We start from the raw sequence: 18955 nt of genomic DNA on the forward strand, positions 1-18955 counted from the left end.
TTTAAGTACTGTTTGATTTCTTCCTTTTAATTTTCTAACATCCCCTTTATTTACGACCGTTCATTTAAACAAATAATGAGTCACTTTATCGTACACCGTGCTGTAGTAAATGATTTACCGTACATGGTAAAGTAAATAATGGAAAAAACAAGACAATTGATGTTTGACTTTCAAAGACGAAAACTAAAATAACAATTTACGCTGCTACTTGTCTATGTCTGCAGACAGATGTTCATCTGAAGAGCTTATATCCCTTCGCAAACTTTCTCTCAAAAATAAACAATTTAACTTTTCTTGTTTATGTAGTTGGTAAGACGATGCTATTGTTTTGAAAACAATTAGTGCCCCTTGCTACACGTTCAAAGTATGAATTCAAATAAAAATGTATCCATTTTAAAATACATCTTCAGCGGTCACAGCTAAAACTTTGTACGTGAGATACTACATTATTATCGCATTTATGTGATCCACAAATTTGGTCTACGGCCTCGTTGTGCAAACTTCTCATGCGTGCGATAATAACGTTCATAACCCACTTGTTGCCTAAATAATTGTTATGTCTCTCTTAAAAAGTAACCTTTTTTGGTAGGATGACGCCTTAATATGATCCTTTATGTTTTCTTCCTGCTCTTAAACTAATGTATAGGATTTCAAGCTTTTCTAAGCTCAGTCAACAACTAGAACGATATTCGCATTATTTCGTCTTGCTGCTTTTAACAAATTCAATTATGTTCCCCATTGTACTATTATCAAAACGAGCCATTGTCTAAAACACATCTATTAAGTGACAATTGTTAGAAAATATTCTTTTACAAGTGAAACGATTATGTTATGACGCCAATAGAGCTGGTAGATCAGCACTAACTATTGAAAGGAATAAGGATTGATGATTCATTCCCTAAAGCAAAAAGAATAGAAACGGGGACAAGTTGCTAATATCGCTAATAAATACAGTAACAGATTTCGTGAAATTAATGAAAAACGGTGGCAAGATTTAGGTGCAGCAATGAGGTGAAAAGAAACCAATTTTGTAAAGAAAGAATAAGGCACCTCAGAGACTTTGAAAATATTGCTATTCGTTCTTAAGATAAAAGGTGGCGAAGAAATATTGAATCATGAGGGAGAAGAGCGAGCGAGCAGTTAAAACTCGACAAGACATTCTCGATGTGGTGAATTATTCCTGACGAGCATTTGAAAATGATGTTGCTAACATAGTTGTTTGAATTTGCGACATAAAAGGAAGGAAAGGAAAGGAACTGTATTGTCGTAGACTTTACGTTATTATTTGACGAATTTGAATTGATGACGCGTGGGAGAAGTTTATGTTACATTTTCTATATAAATATTTTTTTTTTTTATTTTCGGTTAAAATTTCGTTAATCGCGGTAGTTTCACACAGCGAAACGGTAAGTCTGCGTGGGACGTTCGTTGCGAGTCTGAGAAAAATATCTTCAAAGGTAATAAAGTATCAGCCTGTACAATTGAGAACATATCCCGGATTACGAGCTTTTGAAAATCCGAACAATTACCGACAACTCCGGCCGAGACGGCGGCGGGACGCCGCACCCGAACCCGAACTTCCACCAGCAATGGCTAAACGTTAGATAAATTATAAAATGGCACGTACAAATTAGAACTTGAAAATTTCTTTGGGAGATGTTCGCGAGAGAACCGTGTTATGGATCGAGGACGGCGCGCCTGTGCCACGTTATTTCGGGGGGTCTCCGTCGGTGCGAGGGTGGCGTTCCACTCAGTTTGCAGGATTCCCGCACTACTCTAGGATCCTGCCGCGCTTTACAATGTCCCTTGTGCTCTTCCGCAACTGACCGCGCTCTCACGTAACATCTCTCTCTCCGGTACGATGTAATAGACACTTCCCGGAAACAAACGCACAAAACCACAACCAATTTGGCACACGGAAAATAGATAATTTTCAAATTGGAAAAAAAATTAACTTTGACGTGGTGTCCAGTGGAGGATGTGAGTGTGTCAACAGTGATGGAACAGCCGGAGTTGTAGTTGATTTTTGTTTGATTAGCAGCGAATGATGGCCGTGAGGATTTTTAATCTATGTTTGTTATGTGCCGCTACTAGTTCAGGTGAGCCACAAGGTTTATTCGAAAAATCGGGGGCGCGAGAGCAAACAAGCGCCGCCACAAGGAACAGAAAAGTCCGTTGCGTGCGGCGTGTATCTCGTATCCTTTTAAGGCCGGCAAATATTTGCTCGATTTTTTCGTACCCGGACTCGCCACCGGTACGAGTCAATTCCGGTTTAATTAGAAAATCAAATAAGTGATCACCGGAAGCGCGACGTCCCGGACTCGGCCGACGCCAGATAATCAGATAAGCAACTATTACATCGCCGGCTCGTCCTTTTCATCCATCCACTTTAGATTTTTATCTGGCAGGATGAACAAACGACCCACCAAGTCGACTCCGGTTTTTGTTAATCTCACCCATAAATATTTATCCGGTTATTGGCGCAACAATCCTCCGGTCTTGTGGAGAATTTCGATTTGACACACACGAGCGAAGAACAAATTGGATGCGTGTGTGTTGCGTAATAAGGGTTCGCTCCCGAAACCCGGACATAATTTCCGTTATTTATTCGGTCCGTAAATATTCGAAATTTCTCTCTATCAGAGTCGCCCTCGGCCCGACAAACAACGTAATTTATTGTGACATTTCCATTTTGCCAACCTAACTTCTGATATAAGTTTGGCTCTAAGATAAAGAGAGCCGTCCTTTTAGCCTAACATAACTTATTAAAATGTCATCCTACGCTATTTTTTTTTATAAATAGAAACGTCGCTCAAACCTTTGTGACCGGAATATAATTTCCTCGAGGTGCGGGCCTATTTCTTTTTGTCTTGGTCCTGTTGTCTTCGCTCTGCTGGACTGTCACCCGAATTATTCAGGCGGCTGTGGCTGGCGTGTTTTCGATCGGACCTCGAGATTGGACGGCCGCAGGGCTTCCTCCTGCGACCAATCTGGTTCCTTTATCGAATTAATAAACATTCTTTCTTTTATCTTCGATTTTAACCGAGATTTACGAGCCTTTTCTTCGCTCTTATTTCATTATTAGCTCGAATCGGATTTTATTTTTCTTTTATTTTGAAACTCGTTTTTCTGATCTCTTTCCATTCCCTAATTTCATCCTTTTCCCATTTATTTCGGAATTAGCTCAAAGATTAGATTTCGTCTTGTTCTCCCGCATGATGACGTCACCGTTACCTGACTTTAATACATTCTTTTTATTATTTATTTACTCTGACCATTAAAATCGTTCGACTTGACCCGAATTGGTATTTGACGTGTTTTTAAACTAGTTTTTTAAGAAAATCAAGGCTATTAAATATTCATATTGTTCCACACAAGTTTTCATTTCATATTTTAAACATTTTTAACATTTTTAACGTATCAGATTTTTCAAAAACCCTATTTGCTTTTTTATACTTAACTAAATACATTTAAAGTTCTTCCGTTTAAAATTTAACACTCTAACACGATGCTGATTAAATATATTTTTCTGGACAAAATCTGAAAATTCACCACACAAGAAATGCGTACATGCGATCACATGTAGCTTACGCAGATTTTATTAACCAGATAATATTTGAAATTCATGAAAATGTAGACGACCGAAATTTTTTAGTAACCTAGTGGATTAGTGTCTTTGATACAAAATTCACTGTCAGAAAATTGAAGAGTTGGTACATATTGCTTTCGAGTTATAAAGCTCCGCAGCGGGTTGGGAGTAGAAAACTAAATGGAAATTAGTATGTAGGAAAAAGTTAATTAACAAACTGTCAATTCAAATAGAGAGAGAATTCGAAGGCTTATTTTAAACAACTACAAAGTGTACTGTAATAATGTTCCAGGAAGTTAATTATTTTACTTTTATGTACAAAACAATGCAATTATTTTGCCGGGTGGATTTTTAAAAGGAGCAACTCTTTGAGAATTGACTTCCTCGTAAACTTTTTATTTTATAATAAAGTAAAAAAATACTGGAGGGGCTTCCGTTGCTTATAATAACTGATTCAAAACTTGTAGCTAACTAATTAATGCAAAACTAGACAGAAAGGACATGCAACTTTTTTAATTGCAAAGTGTGATGTGAAATTTGAAGTTTATTAATTAGCATTAAAAGAGTTTGAAATTAATGTCACATTTATTGGTTTAAGTAAAGTGTAAAGTTTTGTGATACTTGATTGATTTAAGTTTGAAAAATTGGTTTTGTTAAACAAAGAGAAAAAACTAGCACGAGGTGGAAGTATTAATTAGTAGTGAATTTTATAGTACGAGTAAAAGCTGCCTCATTTGTCATTTAAAAATAAATTGAAGCGACCCGTCCGACCACTTTACTTATTCTTGTTTTCCTCCACCAGCATTACGAACATTTTTCTATTACGACTGTTAAGGAAACATTTTTTCTTGGGTAAAGTTGTAATTATGTTAAGTGTTATTTCACGTTTCAGTGGAATCGATTAAACCTCTCGACATTCCCCAACTCGAATTCGCTTTGAAGTTGCATGTGTAAGAATAAAATTGAAATTGTAAATTTGAAAGTGCCAAACAGCGAACAGCAACGTCTGAATGGGTAAACCGAAATTAAGATTCATGAAAAGTGGGCGTGCTTCCATTATTAAAAGAAGTGTTGGAAGTCTAATTATTTTAGTAATTTAATCTTTGAATGCTTGTTGATAAAATTTTCATTACGTATAATTGGGAAAGTTTCTCAAGAATATTAAAAATATTTCAAGCTTCAATAACCACCAAGCTTACAGGAAAATGACTGGCCTGATCGTGGAAAAGGGGTGAAAGAGCACTCTAAGTGAGTCGTTCAAAAACATATTTTTAAAATTCTAATTTTTTTCTTTCTGTAAAGACTAATTAAAATCTTTATTACGAAGACATGGAATGCGGACTCTTAATTAGTGAGCCCACTACATCGGAAAACTTCGTAAAAGGGTGAAATCTATTCGGAGTCGTCGGCTGTTTTTTATCTCCGAAACTTATAATGAATGGTCTTCAGATTCTGTTTTCCGCTAGGATTTACATAACAGATTTATTGTTATGTTTTTTGCTTATGAAAATATTGTATTTGCGATTTTCCTTATTTATTCCGCCAACTCCTCGACAAAATCATTTTTTCCCTCGAGCTTTAAGGGGGTGACAGGAAGTTTCTTAGTGTTGTTTGTTTCCGGTTGTAATTCTTTAAAGTTTCCTCTTATTTCCTTCTCTTATCCTTTGATAAATATCGTTAGGATGACCCGTGGGACGTGGTAGAATCCTTTTAGTTTTTCGTCAGCTTCCGTTATTTATCTATTTCGACAGATAGACTTCCTTATAACGAAAAAAGTTAAATTAGTGTTGCCACTCGTTTGTGTTTCTTCCGCCCAGATCAAACAAATTAGACCTGAAAAAAATATGACGCGATAAAAAAATTTCATTCTCTGAAATGTACTTCTTTTCGAATTTTTAAATAATCCCGGTGTCGTCGCTCTCCCGGATTCGTCGTCGGGTCCGGACAATTGGCCAGCCCGGAACGAATACGGGTTAAACGTTGTCGTTATTCTTTCACGGCCACCGTCAACGGTGAGTGACAGAAGAGAGAAGGCTGTTAGGACCCTCGTCGTCTGATCGAGATTAAGCCCCCTTCAAACAAATCGGACCATAGAAAAGACCCCATCGATCCGTTTCGACGGCTTTATTTGGTTAATTTCGGCGGACACGCCACCCCCGACGTCTGTCACGCGACGCACGCGGGAAAACAACGAAGCGCCGTTTCCCGGTACTACATCATCAGGTTTTCCGAATGCGACGACTCTAACGAGGAGTGACATGTCTAAACAAGTCTAGGCGAAAAATTTCGACTAAATCATAATTCGAGTTGACATCCCGGATCTCGCTGAATACATTTGCCTTTGCACCGGAGAGGGCCCGTAAGAAAACCTAACCGAGGATAATCTCGTTTGGTTTAGCTCGGGTCTAACTTATCTAATTACGCTTTCTCCATGCAGCTATTATGTTGTTAAAAAGAATTGTCGGCCGATTGTGTTACTCGGGGACGATTGTTCAGTTCCAGTTTAAATCCCGTTTCCCGTTTAAACTAGTTATACGGTGAGGGCGGAGGCTCGGGGACGGTTTTTCGGGGACGTCGCCTGTTCGAGACAAGTTTAAAATAATTAAGAAAAGTTTCAGTTGGATCTGTCTGCATAAACAAAATACTTACTGGAGTAATAATAAAAAATATTCGCTTTAATAATACAGAAAATTAAAACCACATCAAAAGTGAAATTACGAAAATTAGCTTGAGTTGTAATTAAAAATATGATTTTATTTTATTATAGAAGAAGCGTCGTGAATTATAATTGTTTGAAGAAAGGATTTCAACCAAGAAGATGTACTCGTACATTCTCCTATAAAATACCGTGCAATCAATGATTTAGATCAAAGAAGCCTTTGAGATTTTGAACGCATGTCCAAATCTACTTGAGGTTTAGACGTTCAGATGCTTTGTATTTTTTTTTGCATATACCTGTTTCAATTGAATTTTGGAAATTTTTGCCGCAATAGGCAACAGCCCTGTATGTCCATTCTCCATTATTGAAAACACCATTACGAAAGTAAGGTTTGATGATGAATCTTTTATGTTCTGAAGTAAAAACCATCTTTGCGTTAAAATTTGGTTAATAGTGACAGTTGTTTGACGTTTGTTAACTGAGTTAGCAATGATACAAAAAATCGGACACTGTCAAAGTCACAGCCGCCCCTTATATAAGTAATTGTTGATCGCACGGTAGTACTGAACACAAGAAAAAAAAATATTTTCATCTAGTTAATCTATACAGTATGTCCCCGGATTGAGTTTACAAGAGGAACAAATTTTTTATTTTTGATTTTACGTAAAAACTTCAGAGGAATAACATTTTTTGCTTCATCTGAAACCCCCATTTCCGTTATTAAAATCTCAGTATTGATACACTGTATTCTTAAATTAACATTTTTTGTTAAAAATTTTATTACAATTGGCCTGGTTTTTTGACAAACAACTTATTACTGTTTCGAAATGTTGTCTTTAGAACAAAGAATTTATTTAATCCAATGTTGGACCGGTTTTTGTCACACAATTACAAAATTTAATAAAAAATTTCCCAACAGTTATGTATCAGGCATGGGTGTTCAGAAGCTTAAACTTGGATACAGGGTTGAATTATGTACAGAAAACGGCACATAGTTAATAGAATAGTTTTATATTCAATTATCATTTGATTTTTTCAAAAGAAAGGAAAATATCTTTTCTGCATTTTCTTTGATTTTTATGTTAAGTCTTCCTCTGTGTTGAAAAAGACTTTTTAATTATAGAAATGGGGGTTTCCTTTGAAGTTTTTGCGTAAAATCAAAAATAATTTTTTTTTCCTCTTGTAAACTAAAAAAATACGTGAAGGAAAACCTTTGTACCCCTTTTTAAGCAAATTGCGCGCACGGAGGATTTTAATTATCTACAGTGTGAACACAAAGTTTGGAAGAAAATTCATTGCAGCGTTATGTGATGTTTTTTGGAAAATCGCTCCGACGGGTCGATTTTATTTTGAAAAATGCCATCCTGTGACGTACAACTTGTTTAAATGACGTCAAAAAACGCGTTATTGTTTTTTAAATATGGCATAGCCAAACTATACCTCATTTTCCCTATCGCTCGTATTTTTCAAATAACTCGAAAATTAGTGCATAATGACGTATTTGTAAACGCTCGCAGCTAACGTAATAGAACAAAATTTAAAAAAATTATATGCGATAATTATAGAGGTATACTCTTTGATAAAAAAAACCTCAGTCACTTTCAAACTTAAAACTTTAATGAAAACGGTCGAATTTCGACCGCTGGGCGACCTCCAGTAATAATAATAACGCAATAGAAAAACACGATATGTTTCTATGACACTATAAAAGAATATTTCTTATATTATCTCAAAGTACGAAAATATTTCCATATAAACATATACCGATAGTATCCAGTATTAATTTTCATTTTTATTGAATTCTGAAAAGTGTATATTATATATTATCTTGGGAGAGAAGGGCATGATTTTTGCTGAGGTGTAATTTGTATTGTGACATTCTCTCTCGATTTTTTCAAGATCTAAATAAGAGTAAAAAATTTAAAAAAATATATTAATTTTAAAATTATTGAGAACGGCGAAAATTTATACATATACAAGTTACCTTATACTAAAAGAAAGATGTCGAAGATTTTTCTATTCAACACGGTGGTTCAAATTTTGAAATTATAGGTTTAATAAACATGTAAAACTTCTTTTTATTTGATTCATAACGAAAAGTCCTTAGGGAAATTTTTATTAGGGAGTAATCAATATCTTAGAAACTGACTTTTGCTCTCGACCATGAAAAATTACTTTTTGTACTCATAGCCTTGAAAGCAACGCTTCCAACACCCAACGCTCGCTCCGAAACGAGTGTTTTCCGATCGACTCGAATGTAAAAATTGCAAAAAACACTGGCTCTTTGAGGCATTAAAAAAAAATCTGTCTTGATAATAATAAAATTTAGTTTATAAAATACAACTTCCCTGGGTTTTCCTCCATTAAAAAATTACGGAAAGATTTATAATCGTTGAAAATTGTTCCTACAAAATTCACAAATTATTGCAAAAATTGAAATATCAACTGAAGCAATTGTTTCCAATAACCAAAGATCACTGCCTACTTGGTTTTATGGTCGTTTATGTTTAATGTATTAAAACAAAAAATTTAATTTAATTTTCGTACAAAAAATATTGTACGAACCACTTGCGTGAAGACATCTTCCGTTCATTCGCGCATTAATTAAAGGCACTCGCTCCTTCGTCACTCGTGCTTTAAAAAATGCGCTCATGCGGGAACATCGTCTTCCCGCACTTGGTTCGTAAATAACTATATTGATGTAATAACTGTTAGGTATGTTGTTCTTGTCGTATCTAAGAATATAAATATAGACCTCCCTAAAGTTGTATAACTGGCTGCAGCTTTCTTTTTCCTACATTATGTATTTAGCTTTCAAACAAAAATGTGATCAAGCAGGCTGGTTTCTCTCTTTTACAAATGCAAATGTCTTTTTAGTTGAGATGCTTTCTTTCACATTTCCTTCAGACACATGACCTCGCACTTCGATCATTAATTTAACGTAAAAACTATTAAAGTAGCACCAAGAAAACAAGACAAACTCTCGTTTGTTTGTTGTAAAAAAACCTGTTTTCTTGCAAAAAACAATTCGTAGTACTGCTTGCTTGCGTAGTAAATGACGTTAGCGGAAACAATAGGAGGGACAAGGCTCTTTATATCTGAGTAACTAATGGTTTAGAAAGAATATATGTATAAATTTTTCTTGTATTTTTTTGTTCTGTGACGTGTGTTTTGTAATAAAGTTGGTTAAATTTTACTCCGCAATAAACTTCAAATAGTGGGGAATTGTGAGTAAACTAACCAACAGAGTGGACTCCTAAGACACATAAGAGTGCTGAAAGTAAAAGAATGTAAAGATTTCCACGAAAGCACTGAGATTAAAGTGAGATTTAGAAGTAGAAAAATACAGCCTGGGATTCTCTCTCCGAGGTATCGAACCGGCAGGGTCGTCTTCGCGCTCTTGGTCTATTTTTAAAAACGTCACTGTATATACACCTGCTTTCGAAGGTGACACATACAGGGGGGCTTCAATAAGCAAAGAAAAGCAGAAACAACGAGCTGGATAAAGCCAGGCGAGAACGATGTAGTGGAAGAAATAAGAAATACGTTCTGTCAGATAGATGCTAAAATTACAACGGCCGATAAGAAAATTGAGAAGGATGCAGAAGAAATGAAATATCTGAGACAAGAGAATGAGCGACTAGAACGAAAAATAAAAGAACAAGACGAAAGACTGAAATGGTAGAAAAGGAAATAAGGAGAAACAATTTAATAATACAAGGAGTAGCAGATCAAGAAAGAGAAGACCAGTTAGAATCAATAGAAAAATTGCAAGCAAGGAAAAAAAGACCAATCCTAATAAAACCGAGAGCAAGGTATAATAAATTAGAAATTTTTAAAAATATGGATCACGGAATATTATTCCAAAAATGTGCAACAGGGAAGAAAACAACTGATATACTCCGTACACTGATAGATTGCAGGTTTTCAAATTCTAGTTCCAAAATATAAAGCGGTGAAAAAACTAAACTCCCCATCTCAATTGTTTCACGTTATTTAGGAAACCATTGTAGCCTTGCAGATTAATTCCCGCCGGTAGTAATCCTATGCATATGATGTTTACAGAATTACAACTGTCAATGTCAATGAAGTTTCAGTACAAGTGTTTTCAATTATTATAAACTGTTGTTGAAATTGTCAATGATATAAACACATTTTTGCGGGCTATTCTACTTTTTACCGCGTAGACCCGTAGACGTGTTCTTTCCTGTTGCCGATGGGGAGTATACCACACTCATAGTAAGCAAAACAAGAAGGACTCAAAACAGTGTTAAAACACAAAAAAATAATTATTGAGGGTAAAGAATATGGAACAGAGTATTTTGCAAATGGGGATGGAAGACAAAAAAAGAACAGTAACAAACAAATTAGAGCAACAGAAAACCCCAAAGAATAGAAAAAAGACGAATGAAGGAAAAGATGGCAGTGGCAAAGAAAAGGACATGAGAGAGAGCTAAACGGAATAGATAATTAATAATAGATCAAAAGTTGCGGGCGGAGATATGAATTGGCGGAAACAGAAGTTAAAAAAAAAAAAACATAGAAAATAGTGAAGAGGTAAGAAATCGCAGAAAAGAGCGAAGAAAGATATGATTAAAATAGGAACGTGGAATGTGAGGGACACAATTGACGAAGGCGCAATTAGAAAGCTGATTAAAACAAATACAAAATAGATATACTGAATAGTGAAAATCCTAAAACAAATCAGATCGTAAATTTTCCTGCCTAGTTAATTGCGAAAAATTTCCTTCTACTCTTACTTTTAGATTTAAGTAATACATCCAAGTTTCATCCATATTGCCAAATCTTACAAGAAATCCACATCGCTAAAGAGTTGCTCTGGCGAGACATTTTTGTAGAAATATCAACCAAATTCAAATAGTATGCTGTCAATTAAAGATATTGTTTTGCTAATATCAGGAACAATAAATACTGTTTGCCTTTAAATCACTTTACTCAATTAATATTATAAAAATTTGTTACACAGTCTGGGACTGGTTTACAAATCTATGAGGGGCATGATGACCAACTCAATAGATCGGGACCAATGGCTTAACGTGACTTCCGAATCACGAGACAGAATATAGACTTTTTTTTTTAAATTTTGCCCTGGGTCGGAATCGAACCCGCGACCCTCGCGTCGCTGAGCCGAAACGGACTCCCTTGGGCTATATTCTGCGCAGAAAATGGGTCTAGAACTCCTAAATAAAAGATGTAAAACTTTTCACATAATCAGACATTTTTACAGCGTGTATTGGATTTTGCAAAGTTTTAAAAGAGACCTAGGTTACCAATTTCATGTACACATCAGGTCAGGGAAACAACGTTTAAATTAAACGGAATCCTTAAAAATAGTAATATAGCTTTTACAGTTAAAACAAATTGTATATTTCTGTCGAACGAGCATATGCCGATTTTTATACTCGTATTATTTTAGCTGATGAAATTGGGTTTTAATGTTCCACGAAAAACAGTAAAAATAATTACATTTTTTGTTCAACTAAAGTACCTACACACCCAAAGTGTATATGTTTTCAATGTATGTGCATGTTGCATGTCGATTAAATCTTTCTGTTTTATTACCTGTTTACATATGAACTCAAATAATTGTTTAAATTTTACTTAAAACGTGTTCAGATATTGTATACATATATGATCATTATCATTTTAGTGTAATAACGTTTCATTTTGAAATTTAAAATTGTCTTACAAGCAAGGGTATCTTTCAATCAATAGCAAGTTAACATTTTTAAATGTGAGTCATTTATATTCAGTGATAATTTGTACATATTTACGTTTATCAGTAAGCAATTTTAAATAATTTTAGTGAAATTATTCTATTTATGCGTGGTCACTTATGTAATCACACACACATCTAAAAACGCACAACGTACCTATTAGGTTAGAATAAATATTTAATATTTATTTAATGTAAAAACTCTACTTGTAATTCTAAAAACTGTAATCAGAAAACATTTAACCTGTTAAGCGATTCCATATTCTTTCATAAATATTTAAGCGCAGATATGAGACTTAATAAATTTTCTATTGAAGAAAACTAGGGAGGTTTTTTTTTGTAAATTTTGCGATTAAAAGTTTTAAGGATATGTAGATTCAAAAAACAAATTTGAAGGTGTTGCGTCAGTAGTACAATATGTATCGAGTGTTGTGTATGTTCAACAGCAAGTGGTCAATTTCTTAGTATGAGACAATTTCCCGGTGACCGAAAGCTCGGTTTCCTTTAGACAGTTGCCGGTTCCGGATCGGCTGACGAAACCGAAATAAAACTGAAAAATTCACGGTGGCGGGACGCAAATAGAGCCCATCCTGGCCTCCCTCATCAAAAAAGCATGCGAGTTGCTGTGGGTGGCGCTACTTACCGCGTTTTTCGACTGTGTGGGCTGTAAAGGCTGCAACAACCACTTCAAATTTTAAATTGGGACATAGTGTTGTTGAATTAGCAATGGGACAGGCGTCGTGACGTCACGACCAACTCATGCGTCCCGTTATTCCGATAATGGCGCGTGAAAGCTCGCCAGCTTTACTACAACACCAGCTTAAATATTTACCAGAAGGGCAGGCGAACGCGACGCATTCGCCACTAATTCAGAACGTCTCGGCATCCACCATCCAGAAAATATCCAAACTAAATTTGTACTGGGTGCTTGTCGGAAATTTATATCTCCGTTAAAGGGGATGGTGTGGGTTAATTGCGTGTAGCGTGGCAAGTTCGGGGGCGCTAAGACAAAATGATATAAACGCAAAATTAGCTCTAAGAGGAGCGACGCGGTCTGTAAGGTTTCATAATTCGTAGGCTTCAATCACATTACGGATTTTGAAAAATACACAAAATTGTTACAATTAATTCGATAAACTTATTTCCTTATTTGAACCACTAAAAATGCCAACATTTTGTTATCCGTTAGACTCTAAGAGAATCTTTAGTGATTACTTTCAAAAAAAAGTAGTTGAGTGTAGTTCTTGTAGACTAAGTGTACTGGAGTGAAAACTCGATTCTTTCCTGTGATCAATTGTAGATCAACAGGTGTTGCATATATTTGTTTTCACATTTTAGGATACTGCGTGTCGTACAAAAGTCGCTCGACGATGTGAGCCTCGCCTATACATTTTTGTCCCCTCTATTAGGTAATAATAATAATTTGTCGTCAAAAATAAAATACAACATACTTTTGTATATTTTTTCTGCGAAATATTGAGCTTCAAAGATTAGGCATTTTAAGCAACTATATTGTTTGATTTTAAGATCTGTTAATGTAGCGCGTTTCAAATGACAAGAACTTGAAGTGACGTTCTCAACATCTTTCAGAAATTTGAAAATTGTTTGAACACCATCTATTTTTTAAAATGAAGTAATTTTTTATGACATAAATATGTTTGTAAATGAAGACGAAAAATAGTATACATATTATGTTATTATAATATTATGATTATTATAATAATCGATTAATTTTGAATAAACTTTACTTACCGTTCTAGAACACCAAAAATTACTTACCGCCGAGTTTATCGTTAGCAACGAGTAAACAGAGCTTACCGTCTTGAAAACAGACATGGTAAACAAGCAAATAGAGTACAATCACGCAAAAAAGTAACATTTGTTACTACACAATTGATTTGAATGAAAATCCACTATTGATGATTATTGGAATTTATTTAAAAAAAATAATATTTAAGCAATAAGCAAATGTAACTGCAAGTCCTTAAATGTTTTTTATCTTATTTTGCGCCTGTGCAGTGTGTTTGTGATTTTTTGGAAAGAAAAAAGCCATATTTTCCATTTACCTGTAATTAAAAATTTGCTGGAAATTTTTCAACCGGATATTTTTCTTACATTTCTACCACATACGTTTTTTGCGGGATTACTTGGTAACCGGAGGCATTTTTCCATCCACATCGGCAAAGTGGCTCGCCCAAATATTTTGTTTTCTCGTTAGTCAAAAACCGAGCCCGTAATATCACTCTTCCAGTGATTAAATCGCCCGTTTTCATAATCCTTATTTCACATAATTGAATAAAACATCATCATCCGAAACGAGAAGTACGCATCTCCGGGAAGAACGCACTTAAAAAATAAATGATACACATTATGAGTCGGGTTTTATTGGCCGTAGAAGGAAAAGTGTCGCTTTTCGTTAGGATCCGAACAGGAAAAATTAACTGCACGGCGGCGAAATCGGATTATCCAGACCTACTAAAACTTTTATAGATATAAATGTAAAAGAGATGTTGACGAGTTTTCAGATGGGCCACCTACTCATTCGCAAAAAGTAACGTCGTGCATCATTAAATCGTTTCTGCAAAAAGACCATTCCTGCATAACATTACACGTCGACAACACGAAAACATGGGTAATTTCCAGACGAAAAAAAACGACGAGGGCAGAAGATCGGCGTGATTTATCAGGGCTCTATTAAGTCCCCACAATAATAATTTTGGCTCAAGTAATTCCACAGGAATTAATTCTCTAAATGGTCCGTGAGCGTGCATCGGTAGTCGTTTAATACGCCCCTTTTGAAAAAAATCTGGGCCGGGCTGGATCACCGCTTGTTATTTTTTATCCCTTTATAAATTACATGATAATGTTTTGTCGTGACTACGATCCCTTACCGAAAAGGGAAACTCACTGTAGGAGGGAGAGTGCCATCAGCATTAGAAAAATGCTGTGTAAACACATGTATAAACAATAAATAAGATTAATTAAATAAAATTTGCTTATTATTATTATTTCTTTTCATATTGTTCAGATTGTACAAGATTACAATATGAGATTTTAAATTTTTATTTAACATTAAAAAATATCACAAGAAATTCAGCCTTTCTAGAATTTCGTAGGTTTCTCAAAAAAAAAACGATCGAAAGAAATTTCGTAACGCAATTTTACGTGAGTTGTTTGTTCATGTAATCCCTTATGTTACTGTGAAATATGTAAAATATAGTAATATTATTATGTAATTTTGGAAAAAAATTACATTACTGCTTCACTCTCTTGCTTACTGATCGTATATCTTTAATATTTTTTATAAAATGCGTTGAACAAAAATGTCCTAGAACAACCTTTACTCTTTGGGGAAGAGGAAAAACTCCCATTACCGTACAATGGTTTTTGTGGAAATGTGTTAGAGGGCATAACTTATTACAAGAGATATATGTTTGGTTAAATTAGACGAAATGTTCGCTTTAATTAACAGTAACTCAATGATTCAGCAGTTGGATGTTAGTTGCAGAAAATGCCTGCAGCGAGCTGCTTCAAATTACCGAAGTGGAACCCTCAGTACCTTGGAGATACTAAGAACATTTCATCGATCTCATCTATTTATTTGTAGCACAACCGTACTTACAGTATAATTGTCTCGAAAAGAGATTTTAGTTTCAGCATTAATTAAAACTTTATCGCAATTAGAGGGCAAGAAAAATTTTTGGTAGTTGGGCGGCAAATGGCGCTGTAGGAGTCGAATGTGTAAAACTTTCTGCGGTATAAAGCAATTACAAACGAGTCAAATGTGGGATTACAAACTTGATGTAGTAGAGTTCTCAAATTTCAATAAGAAAGAGGGGTCGAAAATTTTCTTTTTAAAACAGGTAGAGAAACAGTTCGTGAGTTGTTCTCAAGACAGAAAGTTAATTTCATACTTAAATTATCTAGGCACTGAAACTCTGATCGAGTTTTGGGTGAGTTGGTTGTACTTGAAAACACTCGTTTTTTTAATTTTAGTTAAAAAATTCTGGCTGGTGGTGACATTTAATAATTCTCAGAAATATACAACGTGTTTGACGTAAGAGTTTTAAATTGAAACAGACAATCAAAAATACTTCCGTGCATCCAGAGCATCTGATTGTCCAGATTCGGACACACGTTCCAAATTCCAAAGGCTTCTTTGATTGTTGATCACACGGTATAATTTCCTATATGTAGTACTGTGCGTTCGAAAATAAAAAAAAATCGAGATGGCCGTGATTAATACGTTTCAGTTGGCAGCACATAAAAATTTAATTCAAATGTAATCAGATGTCATTACAACAGTAACTGTCTTTATTAATTATTGACTATTAAAATTTGCTATTACAATATGTTCACTTTAGAGTAAAAATTTTGCATTTGTGCAGTGCAGACTTGAGAACGACGAATAGTCCTATTCGACACCTCGAGTTTTTGAGGAATTTCAACAAAAGTTTCCGGAGTTTCAAGGCACTTACTCGTACCAACAACTTGCCTTGATTATTTTGTTTTTCCATACCTGAAAAACAACATGTTCAAAAACAGGCCTGTCACAATTCCCGAATTAATGCAAGTAATTACTGATAATTGCAATTTAATTGATGTCCGGACTTTGCTAAGGTCGTTTGAAAATTGATCGTTGGATCGGTAATTCGCTAGTTTCGATTTATAAACAAGTTGCGTGCTCACCGTTGAATAAAGGCCCGGGAGTTTTAAATCTCATTGTTTCATTGCACTAGGTGAGGAAATTTTTTTTACAACCGACAGGTCACACATAATTGACACCTTTATGAAAATCAAGATTTCCACGTTCTCAAAATCACTAACCTAACTTTTGAGATTTGAAATCTTAACGAATTACCAACTGAAATTTTTGGTCACAGCCAACTCTAATTTATTTATTTTTTTTGATCCCACGTTACCTCTATGTTAGAAACACGGATAGAAAAATTATTATACAATAATTTAAATATGACCAATCATAAATAAAGAAAAATAGAATGACAAGTATCTTCAAGAGAAAACACTTGCAATTTTGATATAAATGTTAAGGTTCGTACCACCTTTATTTTTCATTTTTTAATATGTAAAATTATTCTTTTGAAGTAACAGCTTTTACATATTTTTGTTTCGATCCATGATTTATGAATATTTCTTGGACCGTTGATTACTGAGGCAAATTTTTCCACTAAATAAAAGAATATTCGTTTCATTAACACCTTTCCCAAATTAAAAATTCAAAACTGCAAAGATAAAATTTATTTTAATGTGTTGAAATTTTTTGGGCAACGCACGCAAGACAAAATTTTGTGATTACAACTTTCCAGTAATAACATTAATTTTGTATTAACTGTTAGGACCGAAGTCTTCTAATTGAGCGTTGTAAGGGAAATTTACATTAATATCCAACAAAATTGCTAAACAGACCGGAACCTGAAAATTTTATTTGAATTTAAAATTATTTGTTGCAATTAAGCTCCGACAAAGTTTAATTTTTCCAACTTTCCACGCATACATTTGTATATTTCGCGGCTTTATCTTTGTTTCGTTTGTCATTCATCAGACTGTTTACACGTTGGTAATTTTACGAGCAATTTCGTGTCATATTTTTCCCGTTTTCGACTGTACCGAATTTCGAAAAGCAGTTTGTCAAAGAATACGGTTCGAGATTTGAAAATGGATTTGTTTGCGGTGTTTGACCTTTACATCGAGACCAGCATCCGCCCTATTGATTATCCCCGTTTACACCGGTTTAGTGGATAGGGTGCATCACGTCCTTATACATTTTTGATCCCTTCGTGGCCGCGACTCTGCCCTTTACAATAAAAACCATCATGTTTCTATCTAATTTGAGTGACATTTAAAAAACAAACCGATTTTCAGCTCCAGTCGAACCGGAAAGTTACAATTTGTGGCGGAGCTCTCTCCCCGATTGAACTCTGACATATCGTAATGTGTGTTCGGCAAAGTAATTTTTGCGAATGACGCAATTTCGGATGAAGACGTAGTGAATTAGAGGCGAAATAAGTGACATTAAGGGCCCACCACGCGACCGTCCCTGGCGGGGTGCGTTAATACAACCCCTGCGACCGAACTCCATGTTAAGATTTACGACCGCGTTCCGTTACACTACCAATTCCACCGTGTTATCAATTAAGAGGAGCCATCTGTCGCAGCGCCACCTTTCCTCACCTGAACGCATCAAGCGCAGGTGATCGCCTTAGATCGATCCGCTCCCTCTCATTTATTAAAGGGCCAGGATTTGTACGGGGCGAGTCCACCGGAACAAAGGACAAATGAATAATTTCCGTTTTTCTAATTTTGACGCTTGACGTTCGAGCAGCGACGGTCCTAGCTGCGACACGCATCGCGCTGCCGGGGCCGGTTGTTGGTTGTTGGGGTAACCCCGTATGACGACAAAGGAAGTGCCATCGGTCGGCACTTGCCTCATCCGCCCAATGTCAGACTCGGTTATAAACTGCCTCCATTCGACGATATATGACCGGGCTCAAGTTGCGCCTGCCCCTTTTTGCTGCCGCCGCTTACCAACAAAATTATTTATAATGCAGAGGAGCATTATACATGCAGAAGGGTAATAGTGTCAAGGGCGGGCGTGCGCGCTCTCACTTTTAAAAATGCACCGCCGACAAATACCGTTTAATCACCATCGGGAGGGTGGAATCCGTCACGTGGCTGGCGGCGGGACGAGGCGACAGAGTCCTGATTTTAACCACCTTTCGTGTCGGTAATTGTATCGATTACTGAAGCACTGTTGACCTGAAACCATCCAAGGGGTTAAAGCACCCCTAAAATCCCATTTTCTACCTCTATTACGTTCTTCTTAGTGTTGTTCGCATTCTTGGATATTTCATTACTCGCGTTCGTTCTATTGATAAACCTGCGTGGGTCGACCGACTATTCCACTTTCCTACATGGGTCAGCAAAAAGTCAAAATATAATCATAGACCCA

The 18955-nt window shown here is 35.6% G+C and overlaps 1 protein-coding gene across 2 annotated transcripts in view; it reads left to right on the forward strand.

Moving 5' to 3' along the window:
* The first annotated feature begins 1737 nt into the window (after positions 1-1737).
* Positions 1738-18955, forward strand: part of LOC138127258 (neurotrimin-like) — a 245094-nt gene continuing 227876 nt past the window's right edge. Inside the window, exon 1 of one of the 2 annotated variants that reach the window (XM_069043175.1) lies at positions 1738-2099. In XM_069043175.1, coding sequence (XP_068899276.1) covers positions 2045-2099 — 55 coding nt within the window. In that variant the 5' untranslated portion in view covers positions 1738-2044. The remainder of the gene's footprint in view (positions 2100-18955) is intronic. The other variant, XM_069043176.1, reaches the window with a different exon arrangement.

Source organism: Tenebrio molitor, chromosome 3 (genome assembly GCF_963966145.1).
Source record: "Tenebrio molitor chromosome 3, icTenMoli1.1, whole genome shotgun sequence".
In the NCBI taxonomy this organism is placed as follows: domain Eukaryota; kingdom Metazoa; phylum Arthropoda; class Insecta; order Coleoptera; family Tenebrionidae; genus Tenebrio; species Tenebrio molitor.